Raw genomic sequence first — 21,020 nt, 5'->3', positions numbered from 1 at the left:
ACTTTTTTCTCAAACCCCCAGCGCTCCTACACCCGTCTAGATTATATTTTTTGCGAACAACAGATGCTTACCTCACTTATAGATTCGAGACTTCACCACACCTCCTGGTCAGACCATAGCATGGTCTCCTCCACGTTTTTATGGTCCACTAAACCACGACACCAACACAGTTGGAAACTAAATGACCAAATTCTATTAGACCCCTTGATAACTACTGATCTGGCCGAAAAAACTTCAGAATTCTTCTCATTCAATAATTCCACTGCTACCTCAGCTATTAATAACTGGGAAGCATATAAATGTTATATAAGAGGGGTGATTATGGGACACACACACAGACAGCGCAAGCAAAGTTCAGCAATGTTTAATTCCTTATCATCTGAGTTTAAGGCCTGCGAAGATGCACTAAAGGGTAACCCCAAATCAACATTATTGCTGCAAAAATCACAACAAGCTAGAGAAGATCTAAATCACTATTTAATTAAGAATGCACATATGAGGGCGCTTGCATCTAAATCCAATTTTTTTGTTGAAAACAATAAAGCGGGACGCCTATTGGCGAGATCCTTAAAGAAGAAGAGATACAAAACCCACATTTCTAAAATTACAGACTCCAAAGGTGTCACCCACTCTGATAACACAGCAATAGTTGATCAATTTGCAGAATACTACACATCACTATATAACCTCCCGAGCACACACCTTGAAGAAAAACACAATAGTATACATACATACTTGGAAAAGGCCCTGCTTCCAACATTGACCGATTCTGATAGAGAAGCTTTAGACGCACCATTTTCACTGCAGGAGGTACTGCTAGCCATAAGAGATCTCCCACAGGGCAAAGCCCCCGGCCCAGACGGCTTTACTCCCAAATATTACCATCTATTTAAATCCCTCCTGGGTCCTCACTTGCTAGAAATGTACAATTCCTTTGACCAGTTTACGCACCTCCCACCCACACTCCTAGAAGCTACAATCTCCATAATCCCTAAACCAGGTAAGCCCCCAGATAAAGTTACTAACTACCGTCCTATATCCCTAATAAATGTGGATATCAAATTATACGCTAAACTACTCGCAGTGAGAATCAGTAATTACTTACCGTCCTTAGTGCACGTAGATCAGGTAGGCTTTATCCCGGGTAGGGAGGCTAAGGAGAACACCATCCGAGTTTTGCATACCCTATTCTCGGCCACAAACTCTAACTCGCCCCTAGTCCTTCTCTCCACCGACGCCGAGAAAGCTTTTGACAGGGTGGACTGGGATTTTCTCTGGTCTGCTCTGTCAAAGTTTGGATTCTCCCAAGTAATGATCTCACGTATTAAAGCCCTATATAGCAACCCCTCGGCATATATTAATGCAAACAACACCCTTTCGCAAAAGATAATGATAAATAATGGCACGCGGCAGGGATGCCCCCTTTCGCCCTTGTTATTTGCCCTAGCAGTAGAGGCGCTCGCCACCAGGATACGGAGTAACCCTCTTATACAGGGGGTCACTTTTGGAGAGCTCCATCAGAAATGTCTGCTATACGCAGACGATATTATATTCACATTGAGCTCCCCCTCTACGTCCCTACCAGCCCTCCTTGAGGAGCTGGAGGAGTATAGAAGCGTCTCCAACTTTTCAATTAATATGGAAAAATCGATGATACTCCCAATACACTTAAATGCAGAAGACATGCACTACATTAAAACCCACACCTCTTTTCAGCTGACCTCGAAAATCAAATACTTAGGAATTGATATATCCCCTACTCAGAATTATTCAATCTCAATTATGTTCCTCTTCAAATAGAAACTGAAAAGTCCTTAGATTCCTGGCATAAACAAGGCCATCTTTCATGGATGGGGCGCATAAATGCATTAAAGATGAACATCCTTCCCAAATTCCTTTATCTATTTCAAGTCCTCCCCCTAGATCTCCCCGTACAATTCCTGCAGAAACAACAGAGAAAATTTGACCGATTTATTTGGTCACATAAAAGACCCAGAGTAAACAGAAATACGTTGTTCCTTAACAGAGCAGATGGGGGGCTCGGATCCCCTAACCTGGTTAATTACTACAAGGCATCTCATTTGGCACGAATAGTTGCATGGAAACGCTCGCTGACGAGCAAACCCTGGGTGCAGATAGAATCCTTTTTAGCGGGGGGGTTAGACTTGGGAGAACAGTGCTGGATCCCACATAAATCGAGGTCCCCAGACATAGGGAGTAACTACTATACAGCCTCCACGCTGCGAATATGGGACAAATCCCTAGTAGAAGATAGATCGTTATCAACGCCAATGTCCCCACTTACTCCACTACTCAATAACCCCCTACTGCTACAAAACCACACCATCCCGACCCCGCGTATGGCTGGAGCCCCCTCCAACGTACCAATACACATGCTGATACACAATGGCTTGATGCACCCACAGGCTGAGGTAAGCCAATTAATAGGTTCCCCGTTCCATTTATGGTTTCCATATTTGCAGGCTAGACATGCCATTTTTTCTAGTCCGCACAAAGCAAACTTAACCAGAACACTGACTCCATTTGAAACCTTATGTACATCCCCCTCCATGACTAAAGCTCATATCTCTATAATTTACAAGCTACTAAGTGGATCCTTCCCCATTAAGAGACCTACATACATCACCAAGTGGGAGAGGGAGCTAGATATAACATTGACAGATGAGCAATGGGGCCATATTTTTATTGAAACCAAAAAGTCGTCCCTATCACTAACTTTAGTAGAAACAAATTTTAAGCTGCTTTCCAGGTGGTACCTTACCCCACACAGAATACGCAGTATTTTTCCTAACTCTTCCCCCCTGTGTTGGAGACATTGTGGAGAAATTGGTACACTCTCTCATATATGGTGTAAGTGCCCTCATATTCAGCCATATTGGCATAGTATAAACACACAAATTAACAAGATAATAGGTAGGTCCCTGGATCTTTCCCCTAGCCTGATCCTATTAAACAATTTCCCAGATGTAACATGTCAGTATCGGAAAAAATTGCTACATGTCATGCTTAATTGTGCTAGACGCCTTATACCAAGATATTGGAAAAAAGCAGACACACCACCATATGGAATGTGGGTTAAAGAGGTGAAACATGTACTTGAACTTGAAAAAATATACTACACACATATAGGTAAACAAGATTTTATTGCTGATATGATATTCCTCTGGGAGCAGGGCGAATGAACCCAGCACAAATGCTTTGATTCAAATTATATGGTCCTCTGTCTTTTATCTTACTGTTTCTGTATCATTTTCTGTGGATCCAGTCTGGAAGTTTGATATAGCCAGTAACAATCTGTAAGGTTGGCAAGTATCATGATTCTATGTGTTATCCCTGATTTAATTGTATTTGCTGTTCACATCTGCCTATAGGCGTATTTATACATTGTATACTGTTTCTTTTCTTTAAACCTGTTTGAAAACAATAAAAAGATATATTGGAAAAAATAAGCTTTGTGTCACTTAATGACTACTACCCAACCATATCCCTGACTGAGCATAACAAAATAATATCAAAGTTAGGAATTTAACTTGGGGATTATACCCTCAGGAGCCCCCTGAATGCACTGCCCCTATCCACTCCCATAGATGATATTGATTATATATGTGTCACTTAGTGACTACCACCTAAGTATACCCCAATCCAATGACACCAAAGTTAAGTTCCCTAACTTAGGGAAAGGAACCCTCAAAAGCCCCCTGAATACACTGCCCATATTCACTCATAGGTGATAATGCTGACTGAGCATAACAAAATAATATCAAAGTTAGTAATCTAACTTGGGGATTAGACCCTTTAGGAGCCCCCTGAATGCACTGCCCCTATCCAGTCTCAGATCATATTGAACATACATACATCATATAAACATCTGCCCTATTAAAACTAGGCTTTGTGTCACTTTGTGACTACTACCCAAGTATACCCCAGACTAAGCATAATCCAATGACACCAAAGTTAAAACCCTAACTTGGGGATAGGATCCCTCAAAAGACCCCTGAATGCACTGCCCCTATCCACTCTCATAGGTAATAATGCAAATGCACACATCATATAAATATCTGCCCTATAAAAACTAGCCTGTCTGTCACTTAAATGACTAGTATCCTAGAAAACTTCAGAGAGCAGAATCCAATTACATAAAAGTTAGGTCCCTAACTTGGGGAAAGGACCCACAAGAGCCCCCTAAATGTACTGCCACCATCCACTCTCATAAGTTAGAATGTGAATACATACATCAAATAAACCCACTCCCTTATAAAAACTAGACTTTGTGTCACTTATTGACCACTACCAAAGTACACCCTAGGCCAGTGCTTGACAAATATGTTCAAACACTAGGAGCCAGTAAGAATATTTAGGAGCCAGGCATATTTTTAGGAGCCAGACAGTTGTATTTGTATATAGATATATGCAGAATAACCGAAAAAGTTAGGAGCCAGGGGTAAAATTCTAGGAGTCAGTGGCACCCAGGCTCCTGGGTTTGTCGAGCCCTGCCCTAGGCTAAGCATAATTTAATGACACCAAAGTTAAAGACCCTAACTTGGGGATAAGACTCCTCTCATAGGTGAAAATGCAAATGCACAGATCACATAAACAACTGCCCTATAAAAACCAGGCTTTGTGTCACTTTGTAACTACTACCCAAATGTACCCCAGACTGAGCAGAATCAAATGACACCAAAGTTAAGACCCTAACTTGGGGATAGGAACCCTCAAAAGTCCCCTGAATGCACTGCCCCATCCACTCTCATAGGTTATAATGCAAATGTAGACATCAAATAAACATCTACCCTATAAAAACTAGGCTTTGTGTCACTTAGTGACTACTATCCAAGTAAACCCCAGAGAGAGTAGAATCCAATGACATCCAACTTAGGACCCTAACTTGGGGATAGGACCCCACAAGAGCCCCCTAAATGCATTGCTGCCATCCACTCTCATAGGTGATAATGGCAAACACATACATTGTATAAACATCTGACCTATAAAAACTAGGTTGTGTGTCACTTAGTGACTACTACTCAAATATACCCCAGACTGAGCATAATCAAATGACACAAAAGTTAAGACTCTAAACTGGGGATAGGACCCTCAATAGCCCCCTGAATGCACTGCCCATATCCACTCTCATAGGTGATACATACATCATATAAAGAGCTGCCCAATAAAAACTAAACTTTGTGTCACTTAATAAATACTACCCACGTATACCCCAGACTGAGCAGAATCAAATGACCCAAAGTAAAGACCCTAACTTGGGGATAGGACCCCTCAAGAGCACCCTGTATGCACTGCCCCTATCCATGCTAATAGGTGATAATGCAAATACACACATCATATAAACATCTGCCCTATAAAAACTAGATTTTGTGTCACTTAGTGACTACTATCCAAGTAAATCCCAGAGAGAGCAGGATTGAATGACCCCAAAGTTAAGACCGTAACTTGGGGACAGGACCCTGCAAGAGCCCCCTATATGCACTGCCACTATCAAAGGCGATAATGGCACACATACACTGTATAAACATTTGACCTATAAAAACTAGGCTGTGTGTCACTTAGTGACTACTATCCAAGTAAACCCCAAAGAGCAGACATCAAACTTAGGACCCTTACATGGGGATAGGACCCCTCAAGAGCCCCTTGAATGCACTGCCCTTATCCACTCTTATAGGCGATAATGCAAATACATACATCGTATTAACACCTGCCCAATAAAAACTAGGCTTCGTATCACTTAATGACTACTACCCAAATGTACCCCAGACTAAGCAGAATCAAATGACACCAACATTAAGACCCTAACTTGGGGATAGGACCCTGCAGGAGCCCCTTGAATGCACTGCCCCTAACCACTCTCATAAGTGATAATGCAAATGAAGACATCATATAAACATCTGCCCTATAAAAACAAGGCTTTGTGTCACTTAGTGACTGCTAACCAAGTTAAAGTGAATGTAAATTTTGATGCTAAAGTGCCTGGTTTTTAAGAATTCTATTAAAAACAGGGTCACTTTAATTTACATTTTACTCCTGTTGTGAAAAAAACAAAAAACACTTACCTTTTAAACTTGACAGCAGCTCCAGCTTCCTACGGTCGTCGCAAGCCATTTCTGATGTCAGAAATGATGGATAGGTCATCTTCCAATCATGGCTTCCCCCCCCCCCCCGGGGGAATCAGTGTCTGATTCAACGCCGTGATTGGAGGAAGCCTGATTCCTCATTTTAGACCCAGGAAGAGGCTTTGCGATGGGCGGAGGAAGCTGGAGCTGCTGTCAAGATTTAAAAAAGGTAAAAAAATAATTTCACAACACGAGTGAAATGTAAATTTTGATGAATTAAAGTGCCCCTGTTTTTAATCAAATTTTTAAAAACCGGGCACTTTAGCATCAAAATTTACATTCACTTTAACCCCAGAGAGAGCAGAATCAAATGACAAACTTAGGACCCTCATAGGTGATAATGCAAAAACATACATCATATAGACACCTGCCCTCTAAAAACTAGGCTTTGTGTCACTTAGTGACTACTACTCAAGTATACCCCAGACAGGAACCCCCAAGAGCCCCCTGAATGCACAACCCTATCCACTCTAATAGGTTATAATGCGAATACATACTTCAAATAAACTGCTCCATTAAAAAAAAACTAGACTTTGTGTCACTTATTGACCACTACCAAAGTATACCCTAGGGCCTAGGCTAAGCATAATTTAAAGTGGCAGTAAACCTAGAAAATAATTTTATATAATTCTGCACGTAGTGCAGAATTATATAACATTATCTTAGCCAAACTTTATTCAACATAATATTGCCGGTGAAATTTGATAAAAATAAAAATAAAAAAAGAGGGTTTTTGAGACAGCCGCTCTTGCTCTACTGAGCGGGTCTGGTTTTCCCCCTGAGCGCATCTGGGCAGCTGTCTAGTCACAGCCCAGCATGATCGCGCCATTACACACAATGCAGCTCGCTCCCACTAGCAGACAGAGCATTTGACCTATAAAAACTAGGCTTTGTGTCACTTAGTAACTACTATCCATGTAAACCCCAGAGAGAACAGAATTCAATGACACTAAAGTTAAGACCCTAACTTGGGGATAGGACCCTTCAAAAGCACCCTGAATGCACTGCCCCTTTCCACTCTCATTGGTGATAATAGAAATGCTCACATCATATAAACATCTGCCCTATAAAAACTGTTCTTTGAGTCACTTAGTGACTACTATCCAAGTAAACCCCAGACTGAGCAAAATCCAAATGATGTCAAACTTAGGACCCTAAATTGGGGATAGGACCCCGCAAGAGCCCCCTAAATGCACTGCCCCTTTTAATTCCTATAGGTGAAAATGGCAAACACATACTACTTCATATAAACAAACATCTGACCTATAAAAACTAGCCTGTGTGTCAATTGGTGACTACTACCCAAATATACCCCAGACTGAGCAGATTTAAATGAAACTAAATTTAAAAGATAAATTGGGGATAGGATCTTTCAAGACCCAATTGAATCAACGCCGCTCCCCTCTACCTATCCTCTCTAATACACAAGTATACTCCAGCCCGTCCACTAAGATCCAACAATGACCTGCTCCTTGCATCCGCAACTATCACCTCCTCTCATGCTAGACTGCAGGACTTCTGTCGTGCAGCACCTACCCTCTGGAACACTCTCCCTCGTGTTGTCAGGCTTTGCCCTAATCTTTCTTCCTTTAAATGCTCCCTGAAGACTTTTCTGTTCAGGGAAGCCTACCCCCCAACTCAATAAATTAATTTCACTTACCTAATATTTCCCTCATCCAACTCTGTATTAACATCCTTCTCAATCTTGCAGTCCTCACCTCCTGTTTCCCAACCTCCTACCCTTCTAGATTGCAAGTTCCCACGGGAATAGGGCCCTCAATCCCTCCTGTATGTGTTCGTAAATTTTGTCCTGTATCTTACAAGTCTTGTATTGTTTTATTTAAATGAATTGTATCCATGCACAGCGCTGCGGAATATGTTGGCGCTTAATAAATAAAGAATAATAATAATAATAATAATAATAATAATAATAATAATCTACTGCCCTTATCCACTTGAATAGGTGATAATGCAAATATATACATCATATAAACAAATAACCTATAAAAACTATATGTATTTATTTGCAATATCACCTATGAGAGTGGATAGGGCCAGTGCATTCAGGGGGCTCTTGAGTGGTCCTATCCCCAAATGAGTGTCTTAAGTTTGATGTCATTGGATTCAACTCTCTCTGGGGTTTACTTGAATAGTAGTCACTAAGTGACACAGAGCCTAGTTTTTATAGCGCAGATGTTTATTTGATATCTTCTTTTGCATTATCACCTATGAGTGAATATGGGCAGTGTATTCAGGGGGCTTTTGAGGGTTCCTTTCCCCAAGTTAGGGTCTTAACTTTGGTGTCATTGGATTGGGGTATACTTAGGTGGTAGTCACTAAGTGACCCATATATAATCAATATCATCTATGAGAGTGGATAGGGGCAGTGCATGCAGGGTGCTCCTGATGGGTATAATCCCCAAGTTAAATTCCTAACTTTGATATTATTTTGTTATGCTCAGTCAGGGGTATGGTTGGGTAGTAGTCATTAAGTGACACAAAGCTATTTTTTATATTTTTCTTTGTTTTTATTTAACATGGAAATCCCCATTAGATTTTGAATAATGAATAACAAAAAAGTTTCTAACTGTCTTCAGGTGGGTATGTATAGCAGCATTTTATTCCATTATGCTGGGACCACAAAGCTACAGTGAGTACTGTACAGTTTGGGTAGGAATCAGTTATGTGTGTAACAAAAGAGACAAGGATTTTTCTTCATACAGTCAAGGTATTTTGTACTACAAATAATTTAAATTCCCTTCAAAACAATTTGTGCGTCCTGGAATTGCACATTCCCAAATGGTAAAATTAAAAACGATAGCCCAGAGTGATATTAAAACATATTCACATTATAGATGCATTACATACATAATAGAGAGCTAAATCTGGGCGTAGCCTGTGTGACCTATGACTTACACCAATGAATGGACATTCCACTTACCCAAATTCATCGCTGTGTTGAGTTTCTCTAATGCCCCCATTAGGTTGCCCTCTTGGCACAGACTCTCGCCCTCCGCGCACAGACTCCGTACTCGGGTCTCTTCTGTCAGCCACTTTCCCAATAGGTTTCCTAAAACTACGTTAACCTTATATTTCTCACAGGACATCCCGGATCCTTCCGCCTTGGCCTGAGAGCAAGTGCACCCTGGGGGCTTGTCCTCACTCAGGCACCGCTTGCAGAACGTGTGACCGCAGTACAAGGTGACGGGGTCCAGCAGCAGAAGCTTACATAACGGGCAGGAGAATACATCGGCGGTTGGCTCAGGATGTTCCGCGGGGACATGATGATAACTGGCATTGCCATCGTCACTTTTAACACTGGGTAGTTTGAGCTCTTTCTCGCGGATATTCAGAGCGATGCTGCCCACCAGTACCCCAAGCTCCTCTGGGCGCAGCCGACTCAGTATAGCAGCTCTAGTGTATGAGTCCAAAGCATCAGCTATGCGACCAGCCAGAGCCAGGGAATCCCCTTTCCGAAGCCACAGCGATCTCTCTGGTTGGGGCACCTCATCTAGCTGAGAGCCGTAGATCTCCGCCGCCAGTTCAAAGTTACCCGCCCTGAATGCTTCCTCTGCCACCCCCAGCATTTCAGAGCGAAGACCGGGGAGGTCCGGTGGGAACGAGTCCGAGAGGTGCACGGCCCCCGCCTCCATGGCGGTATGCCTAATGCGGGAGCCGCAGAGTGCCCTACATTATATCAAAACATTCAGTGGTCTGGGGTTCTGAGAACAAAGGAGTCACCCTCTGCAAGTTACTGTTAGCTTTGCGCTGCCTAAAGTAGCTTCCTAAAGCAGTCTGCACGGCCTCCTTAAACCCCAGGGCATGGGCACTTAGCTCAAAGTATCCCCACATTGACACTGCATTGTTGTTCCTAATTTTTAGAGAAACAAAACACAGCAAGCAGGAGTAAACCTTATTTTACAAACAGAGCTGGGGGACTCCCATTCTACGTACAATATCCCATTCCCCTCCTCTTTACACGCTTCATAAGAGGAGGAGTAAATAAGGTGGAAGCACAGTCATTTTGCAGCAGCGCTGGGTGTATCAGATTCTGTATCCCTAGCAGATCCTGTCTCTCACTCACACCGAGCATTCAGCAATAGTTCCCTCCCCTGTCTCTCTCAAAGCTGATCTGCTGTTAAGGTGGAATGGGACAGATGCTGCTTGTGCTTAGTTGCTTGTCCCTTTGTGACAAGGTTGATTGGCGAAGTTTGAAAAAGTATATATATATACACACATACACACTATTGGGAGCTAGATGCTGATTGGTGGCTGCTCATATATACCTCTTGACCTCGGCTCTCCTGATGTGTTTAGCTAGTTGCTTCTAAAACAAAGGAAACCAAGGCAATAAAGCTAATTTAGTAATAGAAGTACATTGGAAAGTTGTTTAAAATTGTATGCTCTATCTGATTCATGAAAGGGCAATTTTGGGTTTTATGTCCCTTTAATTAGATCACAGGTGAAATAATTTGCAGATCAGTAACCATGGTAATTCACCTGCTCTCATAATAACTATTACTATTCGGCTGTCGATTTGGTGAATTCCGAGAGCGAACGCTGAAAAAGTACTTTGAGTCCCACTGTTAGAAAGGCGCTATATAAATACTAGTTATTATTATTATCATTATTATATTCTTTAAATCAAAAGTGTATGTTCTTAACATAAATCGACTGGAATGTGCAAAATGTAAGTAAGGTAATTATTATAAGGGCTGGAATTGTAGTGTGGGATAGGGATGTGGATGCCACCTCAACCATGTTTTCCTGTACACTTATGAGGTACACATGCTGCAGGGCAGAACATGAATTGTGCTTCTGGACATCACATGAATAGTGCTGATGCATTTTCCTCCCTGCACACCCTGCTGCATGTGTAACTCATAAGTGTCCAGGAAAACATGGCCAAGGTGGCAACCCTAGATGGGGAAATGTGTGGAGAAATGGAATAAGGACTACATTATAGGCCAGAGGCCTTCATGCTGTATGCACATAGCCCTCAATTCAATAATTTACACTACACATCAACATCTATCAATTCAAAACCTCACACTGATCATATAAAGAGTGACTAAATGGTGCATTAGTATTACAATCTTCAAATCACTCACATTTTGTTAAAAATATAGTATTGTACCAAAACTATTCTTTTTAATACATAAAGGTATAAAACCACTAGCAGTTCTTCAGAGGGATAGTAGTGGGAAGAAGAGGATGTTAGCAAGTGAGGTGGTCGGGACGTGGTGTGGATTAAATTTAACCCAATATTCCCTCAGTTATCCTACCTAAGGTCCACTGTCCTCACTCTTTTTTTTTTTTTGGTTAGTGGTCAGGGGGTTCCAGGGGGTTGGGGTTCCTCCATGGGGTTCACGTGCTCAAGTGCTCCACTGTATAAAACTCTCATATGTGAAATGTACTGTTAAAAATTAATCCTTTTCTGAAAAATGGTGTCCAATGCTCATTGTTGCAGACATTCACAATAGGAAACAATCATTTTCTTTTAAACTTTCGATCATTCTTTCCCATTAGTAGAAACATACAGCAAATCCAGCTTATGTAAAGAACAAATTCAGTAATTTCTATTGGAAAGATACAAATGTATAGAATAAACATATGTATGTCATGTTTAGATAAGGTCTGAACTTACACCAGCTGCTTTTTTTCAGGGTGATCTAAAGTTATAAATAAAAAAAAATATTATTGCACTGTGCATTACGTTGCATTCTAGTTCATGTGCATTTTGTACTAAATTCTAACCCTAACCTACAAAACCCTCCGCAAACTATTATATCTCAAACCTCATCTGCATATACTCTTCTTTCTGGCTACTTCACTTTACTTTTCACCTATGCTTCTCATCTCATTACTACCTCCCATTCCAATCCTCAGGACTTCTCTTGGCCAACACCAATCCTGTAGAACTCTCTTACTCCGCCTGACAGACATGCTCTAAATCTTCCCTCTTGGAGAAGCAGCTAACATCATAAGTATATGGCTCATATCATAAACCACATTCTCTAAACTGGAAACAAATCATACCCAAGTGACCATGGCCTGCATTCAGCACTCACACAAGCTACCTCCTCCACCTGTTGTCTTCAACTATCACTTAGATTGTAAACTCTAGATAGCTTGTTCCTGACCCTATATAATGGTTCCTTCTCTGGCTTGTCGCTATTTGTTGTATCCCCTGTACAGTGCTGCAAAATCTGTTGCAGGAGTACAAATAATGATAATTATATTTTGTATTTTATTTCATCCGCTTTACATTACACACTCACCCATCCACCACTTGATACAAGAGTAAGCTGCGTAATGGTGCATTCTGGAAAGTGCAATGAGCTACAAATAAAACTTTAAAACTGTGCAAGGTTGCAAATGTGTATAGCATGTGAAGTTTTGTTTAATTAGATTTGCGCATATATGAGCCACAAAGAGGTTAGAGAATGTAAACAATAAATATGGTGCACGTGCAGTTTGAATAGTAAATCTGATTGACCAGCAGTAATTAAAGTGATACATTTTTAAAATACCTTTTTCTTCAGCAAAGCCGGATCCCACGCTTGCAGCTTCTCTGTACTTACGTTAGCAATGACGAAACCAGCTTCCTGCAATCATGGCGTGCGCCCCAGAGAGTCCATCTCGTAAGGCCACGCTGTGATTGGAGGAAGCCGGTTTCGTCATTGCTGTGCTAAGTACTGCATGAGAAGTGGGCGGCGGATCACCGATCTGGCTTTGCTGAAGAAATAGGTATTTGTAAAGAAAATGCTGCAATGTAAATTTTCATGAATGAAAGTGACCCTTTTTTAATAGTATTTTTAAAAACCAGGCACTCATTCATAAAAGTTTACATTCACTTTAAGATAAAACTATCAGGACTTAGGGGCAAGTTCCTCAAAAGGTGAATGCCTCTATCGGTTGCAGGCCTCCAGCTTCCGCAATTGGCAGCTAACAAAGCTGCCAAATGCTTATTTCTAGTTGTGAGAAAGCAGGAGGGGGGCATTGCAGGAGTAAATATATATAAAGGGAGCAAATTTGCCCAGCAATTTGTGACCTCAGGTGGACAGTTTCACTACCTGTAAACATGTCCGTCCAGACGATAATACATCTTTCCCTTAGAATCTGTTCTCTGAGAATGATGAAAGGGATTTTTTTTGTGACACAATAATATTTTGATATTGGTGTTTTCAGTTTGCACTAGTATTTTTTTTTTTCTCTGTCTTTCAGTTTCTTTTCTGTTTATTGTCTATCAGCAACAACTCTAGACCACCTTAAATGAAAACTGGTAGGGAGCTGAATGTTGGTTCGCATACAGTATTTTCAATGGATACAGAATAAGATAATACACACTCATTTAGACAGGTATCACTTTTTCAGTTAGGGATGCTGATAGATAAAATGTTCCAGGCATGAATAAAAGGCAGGAAGCTGTGACTTCATAAAAGCAAAGAATCATTAATGTAAGATAGCCTCTCCCACATAGACTGTGCAGGGTTATGGTAATGTGGGTGGGATTGAACAGCAGTAGCTCATTCATATTGCCCCCTGTGTTCATTGTCTGTAAGACTCTTAAAATGTCATTCTCTTTTTGCTTTTCCAAATTGCAAGCAAAGCTGTTGAGGTCATTACTTGAAGGAAGAGGGTTTTATGCCAAGTTTAGTTTTATTTGACCTTGTAAAGAAACAATTGCATAAATACATAATAATAAAGCAATGTATTACAGACAGCTTTAGAATATAAGATGTTTTTAAAAATTAGATTTAAAAAAAATCAGCATTAATAGGATGATTGACAGGGTTAAGTTATTTCAGAATGATAAAAGACTATGGGCTTCCATTGAACCGTAATTAGGTTTGCGTGCGCTCGCAAACCGATAAATATATAAATAAATTATACCTCAATTTTCGTGTCCCATAGAAAGTATTAGAAGCCGTTAATCTATAAATTATACCAGGTTTCCAATGAAAGCGCAAACCGTTAATACACAGTCGGAGGCTGTCAATACATTGGCAAAAATTACGCCCAGCTCAACCAGGTGTACAAGTGGAAAAATTAGCTTTTTGATGCCTGGTTCCCATTGAAATTTTATATCTTGCAAATAATGCAAGTGTTTCAATGTAGAAAATAACTGAAATATGTAATATTTATTGTTGTCCCATTATGAAAATATCAGTATTTATTTGCATATAAAAATGTATGCAAGGCTATATCCACAATAATCAAAATAGACCTATGCCTAAGGCAACAATACATATTACATATATTCATAAAGTGCAAAATATAGTTCTAATAAAAAATAGTATTTGCTTTTATGTAAAAAATATGTTTTATAAATAAGTGTATCTTTGCTTTTGTTTGTGTTTAGAGGTGATCACAGGTAAGGAGCACAGATGTTAACCATACATTTTATAGTGTAAGGTCGGGTTACCATAGCAATGAATACATTTTCAAGAAATCCAATGTCAGATAGAAGCGTTAACACAACATTAACTTACACCTACACAAAAACAGCGACTGCACGCAATGCTCAAAATATTTAAATGGAAACCTGGTACTAAATTACTTTTAGCTGCCGGCAACTTCAGTAGCTTACAGCTCCATTTTTAAGGACCCAATGGAAATGAGTCCTTTGTATGCATATGGGCATGGACACCATTTTACAAAGAGCCTGTATATCTTACTACAGTTTTTGCACTGTCCCGATGAGTGATCTGAAAAAATTAAACATGTATGTTAAGATTTTTTTCCATATTACATTTTTTTTTCTACAAAAGTTTATTTTATAGGTTATGGGGATTTTTGTAGAAAAAGTCAGTAATACATTTTTAAGTGGAATACAATCTACAACCTCAAAATGTAGTAATACAAAGAAGCACTGAAGTAAGACTCAACACATCCCACAAGCTTCATGAATCAACAGTTCAAATTACTTACCAGTCTATGCAATATAAGCACCTTTATAACCTACATTTTTTTTTTTTAGTTCAGATATCCCCTATAGTGACTTATTTTTCATAGGTGATCGATTGCTCTTACAAACACTTGTCTGTGCATTACGACATGGGAAATAATTCAGTTAACCCCTTAATGACCGGACCATTTTTCAATTTTCTTACCCTTAATGACAATGGCTATTTTTACATTTCTGCAGTGTTTGTGTTTAGCTGTAATTTCCCTCTTACTCATTTACTGTACCCACACATATTATATACCGTTTTTCTCGCCATTAAATGGACTTTCTAAGGATACCATTATTTTCATCATATCTTATAATTTCCTATAAAAAAAATATAAAATATGAGGAAAAAATTGAAAAAAAACACACTTTTTCTAACTTTGACCCCCAAAATCTGTTACACATCTACAATCACCAAAAAACACCTATGCTAAATACTTTCTAAATTTTGTCCTGAGTTTAGAAATATCCAATGTTTACATGTTCTTTACTTTTTTTGCAAGTTATAGGGCCATAAATACAAGTAGCACTTTGCTATTTCCAAACAACTTTTTTTCAAAATTAGCGCTAGTTACATTGGAACCCTGATATCTGTCAGGAATACCTGAATATCCCTTGACATGTATATATTTTTTTTAGAAGACAACCCAAAGTATTGATCTAGGCCCATTTTGGTATATTTCATGCCACCATTTCACCGCCAAATGTCATCAAATAAAAAAAAAAGTTCACTTTTTCACAAATTTTGTCACAAACTTTAGGTTTCCCACTGAAATTATTTACAAACAGCTTCTGCAATTAAGGCACAAATGGTTGTAAATGCTTCTTTGGGATCCCCTTTGTTCAGAAATAGCAGACATATATGGCTTTGGCATTGCTTTTTGGTAATTAGAAGGCCGCTAAATGCTGCTGCGCACCACACGTAAATTATGCCCAGCAGTGAAGGGGTTAATTAGGTAGGTTGTAGGGAGCTTGCAGGGTTAATTTTAGCTTTAGGGTAGAGATCAGCCTCCCACCTGACACATCCCACCCCCTGATCCCTCCCAAACAGTTCTCTTCCCTCCCCCACCCCACAATTGTCTGCCAGTACTAAATAAAAGGAGTTTTTCTTTTTTTTTAATAAAAAAAAATAAAATGTTTTAGCTGTGATGGACCCCTGCCTTAGCCCCAACCTCCATGATCCCCCCCCCCCCCCAGCTCTCTAACCCTCTCCCCTACCTAATTGCCGCCATCTTGGGTACTGGCAGCTGTCTGCCAGTACCCAATTTGCCCCAAAAACAAAAGTGTTTTTTTATCTTTTTGCAATTATTAATGTTTTCTGTAGTGTAGCAGCCCCCCACAATACCCCAACCCCCTCCCAGATCCTTATATATTTATTTTTTTTAAATCTTTTTTTCCCCCCTCTTCCCTCCTCATTGGTGTCAGTGGCCAGCTAATCGCGCACGCGCGCGCCCCCGCACGCTCCCAGCACCCGGCGTGCACATTGCACTTACAGGAACCGGATGCCGGGTAGCGATGGGCCGCCCACCCGCCTCCCTGTTATGCTCCCACCCACCCACCAACGAACCGGCACCATTGCTACCGGTGCAGAGAGGGCCACAGAGTGGCTCTCTCTGCATCGGAGTCTTCTAAAAAGGTATTGCAGGATGCCTCCATATGGAGGCATCACTGCAATACCCTGAGAGCTGCTGGAAGCGATTGCGATCGCTTCCAGCACTCTCTTAGACAACTGACGTACCAGGTACGTCTATTGTCATTAACTGGTTGTTAATGCATGACGTACCTGGTACGTCAGTTGTCATTAAGGGGTTAAAGGGACACTGAACCCAAATTTTTTATTTTGTGATTCAGATAGAGCATGAAATTTTAAGAAACTTTCTAATTTACTCCTATTATCAAATTTTCTTCATTCTCTTAGTATCTTTATTTGAAATGCAAGAATGTAAGTTTAGATGCCGGCCCATTTTTGGTGAACAACCTGGGTTGTCCTTGCTGATTGGTGGATAAATTCATCCACCAATAAAAAAGTGCTGTCCAGAGTTCTGAACGTAAAAAAAGCTTAGATGCCTTCTTTTTCAAATAAAGATAGCAAGAGAATGAAGAAAAATTGATAATAGGATTAAATTAGAAAGTTGCTTAAAATTGCATGCTCTATCTGAATCATGGAAGAAAAAAATTGAGTTCAGTGTCCCTTTAAGACAATTTTCACTTTTAATGTGTGTATCTATGTATTATGTACCAACCAGCTTCTTTATGTGTTCTGATATTGGAGCTAACAACATGCAAAATATGATAAACTTATAACAAACATAATGTTGGAGCCATATATTCCCTTCCCATGTCCTTTAGAATGCTTTTTTTAACAGCTTCTGAATGTTAATTGGCAACAGAATTTTACATTCACATATAATGTAGTTTTTTAGTCTTTTTTTTTTTTTTTTGCTCTGCACTCTTTACTAATTACCATTATATCAGTGTTTACATCCTAGATCTCTTTTAATAATGATTGATAGTTGTTTTTTTTTTTTCTTCCTACTTGGGCCGATGTGACTGTGTATGCCACGCATATCATATGACAGCTGTAAAAAGGTAACAATGTACTGCAACAATAACAGTAAAGAACGATCCCACTGGTGCCATCTTGTGGTAAAAGTAGGCTTGCCAAGTTTAGAGAACAAGTCGTGTGAGGCATTTGAAGTTTTCCCCCACCCCCAGCGTAGACTGCTTTATGTAACCAGCACTATGCTGTTATACAACACACTTAGGCCAGAGTCCTCATCATGTGCAGCACCGTTATAGGCCAAAACGAATGCCTTGTTTGTTTCACTGGCCACAGGGAGAATGCACCCTCTCTAATCTCTTTATCAGATTTTCAAAAAGGAACATGCTGCAAATTAAAAAAAAATACAATATTCAATTTATACTGCATTTAATATAGAAGTTAAAATAATTTAACATTTAAACAATAATCTCTGTTCTACAGAACAGATCAGGTTTGTGTAAAAAGAATGTAAAATTAATTCTGTCCCTTTAACTTACTCTCAGAGTTGATTAGTTTTATATGACATCTCCAAAACTGAAACTCACTAGTAAGGAGGGTGACAGCAGATCATCTTCTAATTAAATTCAAGTAGTTTTCCATTCTCTGGGGTTGATCACAATGCTTTAGAAATACTTATCAAATGGTTTATATACAAAATTCCAATACACTTTAATGGCAAAAGTTTCAGAAATATAATTAGATAAACATTTCTAAAGGATTTTGATCAACTTATTTACTAAGATTATGACTAAGTCATCAACCCTGTATTTCAATCCTCTGATCTCCATTGCTCAGAAACTGCAGCCATGGGCGAGATTTTATATATTCGCCGCCCGTAATTTCACCTCGCACATCGGGGTATTACATATACAGCGCCGGCAGTTCATAAAGTGCCGTAAATTAGATAAACTAGCGATGTCCAGAAATGAGCGTAAATACAAATTTCTGGAGTCGCCTGTGACTTACGGCACTTTAGAAACTGCCGGTATCTAAGAAAAAAAAAAAATCTCCCATAAAAGTCTAACACACCTCCCAAAAAAAAAACAGACACGTAAAACCCCCATATCCACTATCAAACTCGCATCGGAACTAATAATAAATGTATTAACCCCTAAACTGACAACCCCCCAACAATATGCCTAATTAAACTATTAACCCCTAATCCACAATTCACCCACATCACAATCTACCTAATAAGAGATTTAACCCCTAAATCCGTCAACCCCAACATTGCAAACTACCTATTAAAACTATTAACCCCTAATCCGCCATTAACCCACAACGCAATAAACCTATTAATCTATTAGCCCCTAAACCGCCAAAGCCCATAACGCAAATAACTAATCACTAAGCCTCCTAAATTAACCCCATTACATAAATTAAAATAAAACTAAATTGCAATTAACATAAAAAACCTAACATTACTTTAAAAATAAAAAAAACTAAGTGTAAATTAAGCTAACATTACAGAAAATAAAAAAGTGAAAATTATAGAAAATAAAAAAGTAACATTATAGAAAATAAAAAACAAAATTATAAAAAATAAAAAAAATTATACCTAATCCCTATGAAAATAAAAAAGCCCCCCCCCCAAATAAAGACACCCCTAATCTAATATTAAACTACCAATTGCCCTTAAAAGGGCCTTTTGTAGGGCATTGCCCTAAGTTAAACAGCTCTTTTCCTTAAAACAATACTAAGTACCCCCCCCCTAACAGTAACCCCCACCCACCAAACCCCCCAAAATAAAAAAAACTAACACTAAAAAACCTAAACTACCCATTACCCCTAAACGGGCATTCAGCTCTTTTAAGAAGGCTCATAACCCTAATCTAAAAAAAAATGTTAAAAAAGCCTAAATCTAACCCCCAGGTTGGTACTCACGGTTCCTGAAGTCCAGTGGAGAAGGTCCTGTTCCAGGCAGTAAAGTCTTCCAAGCGGTGACCGGTTCCTGAAGTCAGACGGTGAAGTCTTCTTCCAAGCGAGGACCTCTTCTTTCTTCAATCAAGCCGGAGCGGATATATATATATATATATATATATTAAAATAAAAGAGCACTCTCACTACCAACGATTCTTTAGACAGGGTGCTGGAAAAGCACAATATTAACAGTAGAAAGCAGCACTCTCTGGATTTTACAATACAGGGTTTATTACGTGACGTTTCGGAGGTAGTGCACCCCTTCCTCAGACAAATATATATATATTTTATGTTTTTGATGGGGGTTTTTTTTGTAGAGAACCAATGGTATACATCTAGGCCCATTAAGGTATATTTCATGTCACCATTTCGTCGCCAAATGAAAAAAATCGTTAATCTTTTCACAAACTTTGGGATGGTTATAAAAGCTTCTCTGGGCAAAAACCCCATTTGTGGAATCCCTCTCCCTTATTTTCTGTAGCAAAGGGAACCCTCACCTTCCTCCCCTCCTGCCCCCCTGCAGCAATGGGCTGCCCACACGTCCCCCTTCTTCCCTGCCATGGTACTAATGCAGCAGATACAGACAGTGATACTGTCTGTGTCACTGTCTATATCTGTGATCTGGCTTTATGTGGTAAAGTTGGCACAATCAGTGCTCACTTACCATATGAAGGCAGATTTCTTCTGCCCCCGGCTACAGTCTCGGCTGTGTAAGCTGACAGCCAGGACCGCAGCATGCGCTACAATGTTGGATGTAGGCACTACATCAACACAGTATGCTGGGCAAAGTACTGTGTGATGTAGTACCTAAATCCATTTTGCACAAGGGGTAAAAAAATAGAATAAATAATCTTTATATTTAAAGAGATGTAAAAGTGCAAAATGGAAATGCTGTGATTTATTAGAACAGTTATTTTAATAGACTATTGCTTCCATATACTTATAGTTAACGTCAGCTTCAGGGCAACAATGCTCTAGTGGTCCATAGCTGAACAAAACCAATGAACCAATGACAAAAGGGATATGTGCCTAGTCACTAATCAACAGTCATGTTAAACTTTGGTGCAGAACTGCATTGCTGCTCTGAAGCTGACTTTCATTATGTATTTAAAGCACCCTGGATAGTGCTTGCTGATTGGTGGCTACATTTAGCCATCCAATCAGCAAGCATAACCTAGGTTCTGAACCAAAAATGGGCTAGCTCCTAAGCTTCACATTCCTGCTTTTAAAAAAAAAAAAAAATATCAAGAGAATGAAGAAAAATTGATAATATGAGTAGATTAAAGTTGCTTAAAATTGCATGCTTTATCTGAATCATTAAAGAGAAAATTTCGATTTAGTATCCCTTTAAGGGGACATTAAAAACTAAATACATTCCATGCACCTCCCTCTAATCATGGGTGCTGCTATTATGGCAATTAGGTTGCACTGCAAGTAATTGAAGCAGAGTTGCTACACA

The 21,020-nt window shown here is 39.6% G+C and overlaps 1 protein-coding gene across 1 annotated transcript in view; it reads right to left on the bottom strand.

The window, feature by feature from the left end:
- Positions 1 to 10,163, bottom strand: part of LONRF2 (LON peptidase N-terminal domain and ring finger 2) — a 207,110-nt gene extending 196,947 nt beyond the window's left edge. The window contains exon 1 of the mRNA XM_053707682.1: positions 9,085 to 10,163. Coding sequence (XP_053563657.1) covers positions 9,085 to 9,796 — 712 coding nt within the window. The 5' untranslated portion in view covers positions 9,797 to 10,163. The remainder of the gene's footprint in view (positions 1 to 9,084) is intronic.
- Positions 10,164 to 21,020: the final 10,857 nt, after the last annotated feature.

This window comes from Bombina bombina, chromosome 3, assembly GCF_027579735.1.
Source record: "Bombina bombina isolate aBomBom1 chromosome 3, aBomBom1.pri, whole genome shotgun sequence".
NCBI lineage: Eukaryota > Metazoa > Chordata > Amphibia > Anura > Bombinatoridae > Bombina > Bombina bombina.
The sequence above is the reverse complement of the archived record's forward strand: the minus strand, read 5'-3'. Positions and strand labels throughout refer to the sequence as shown.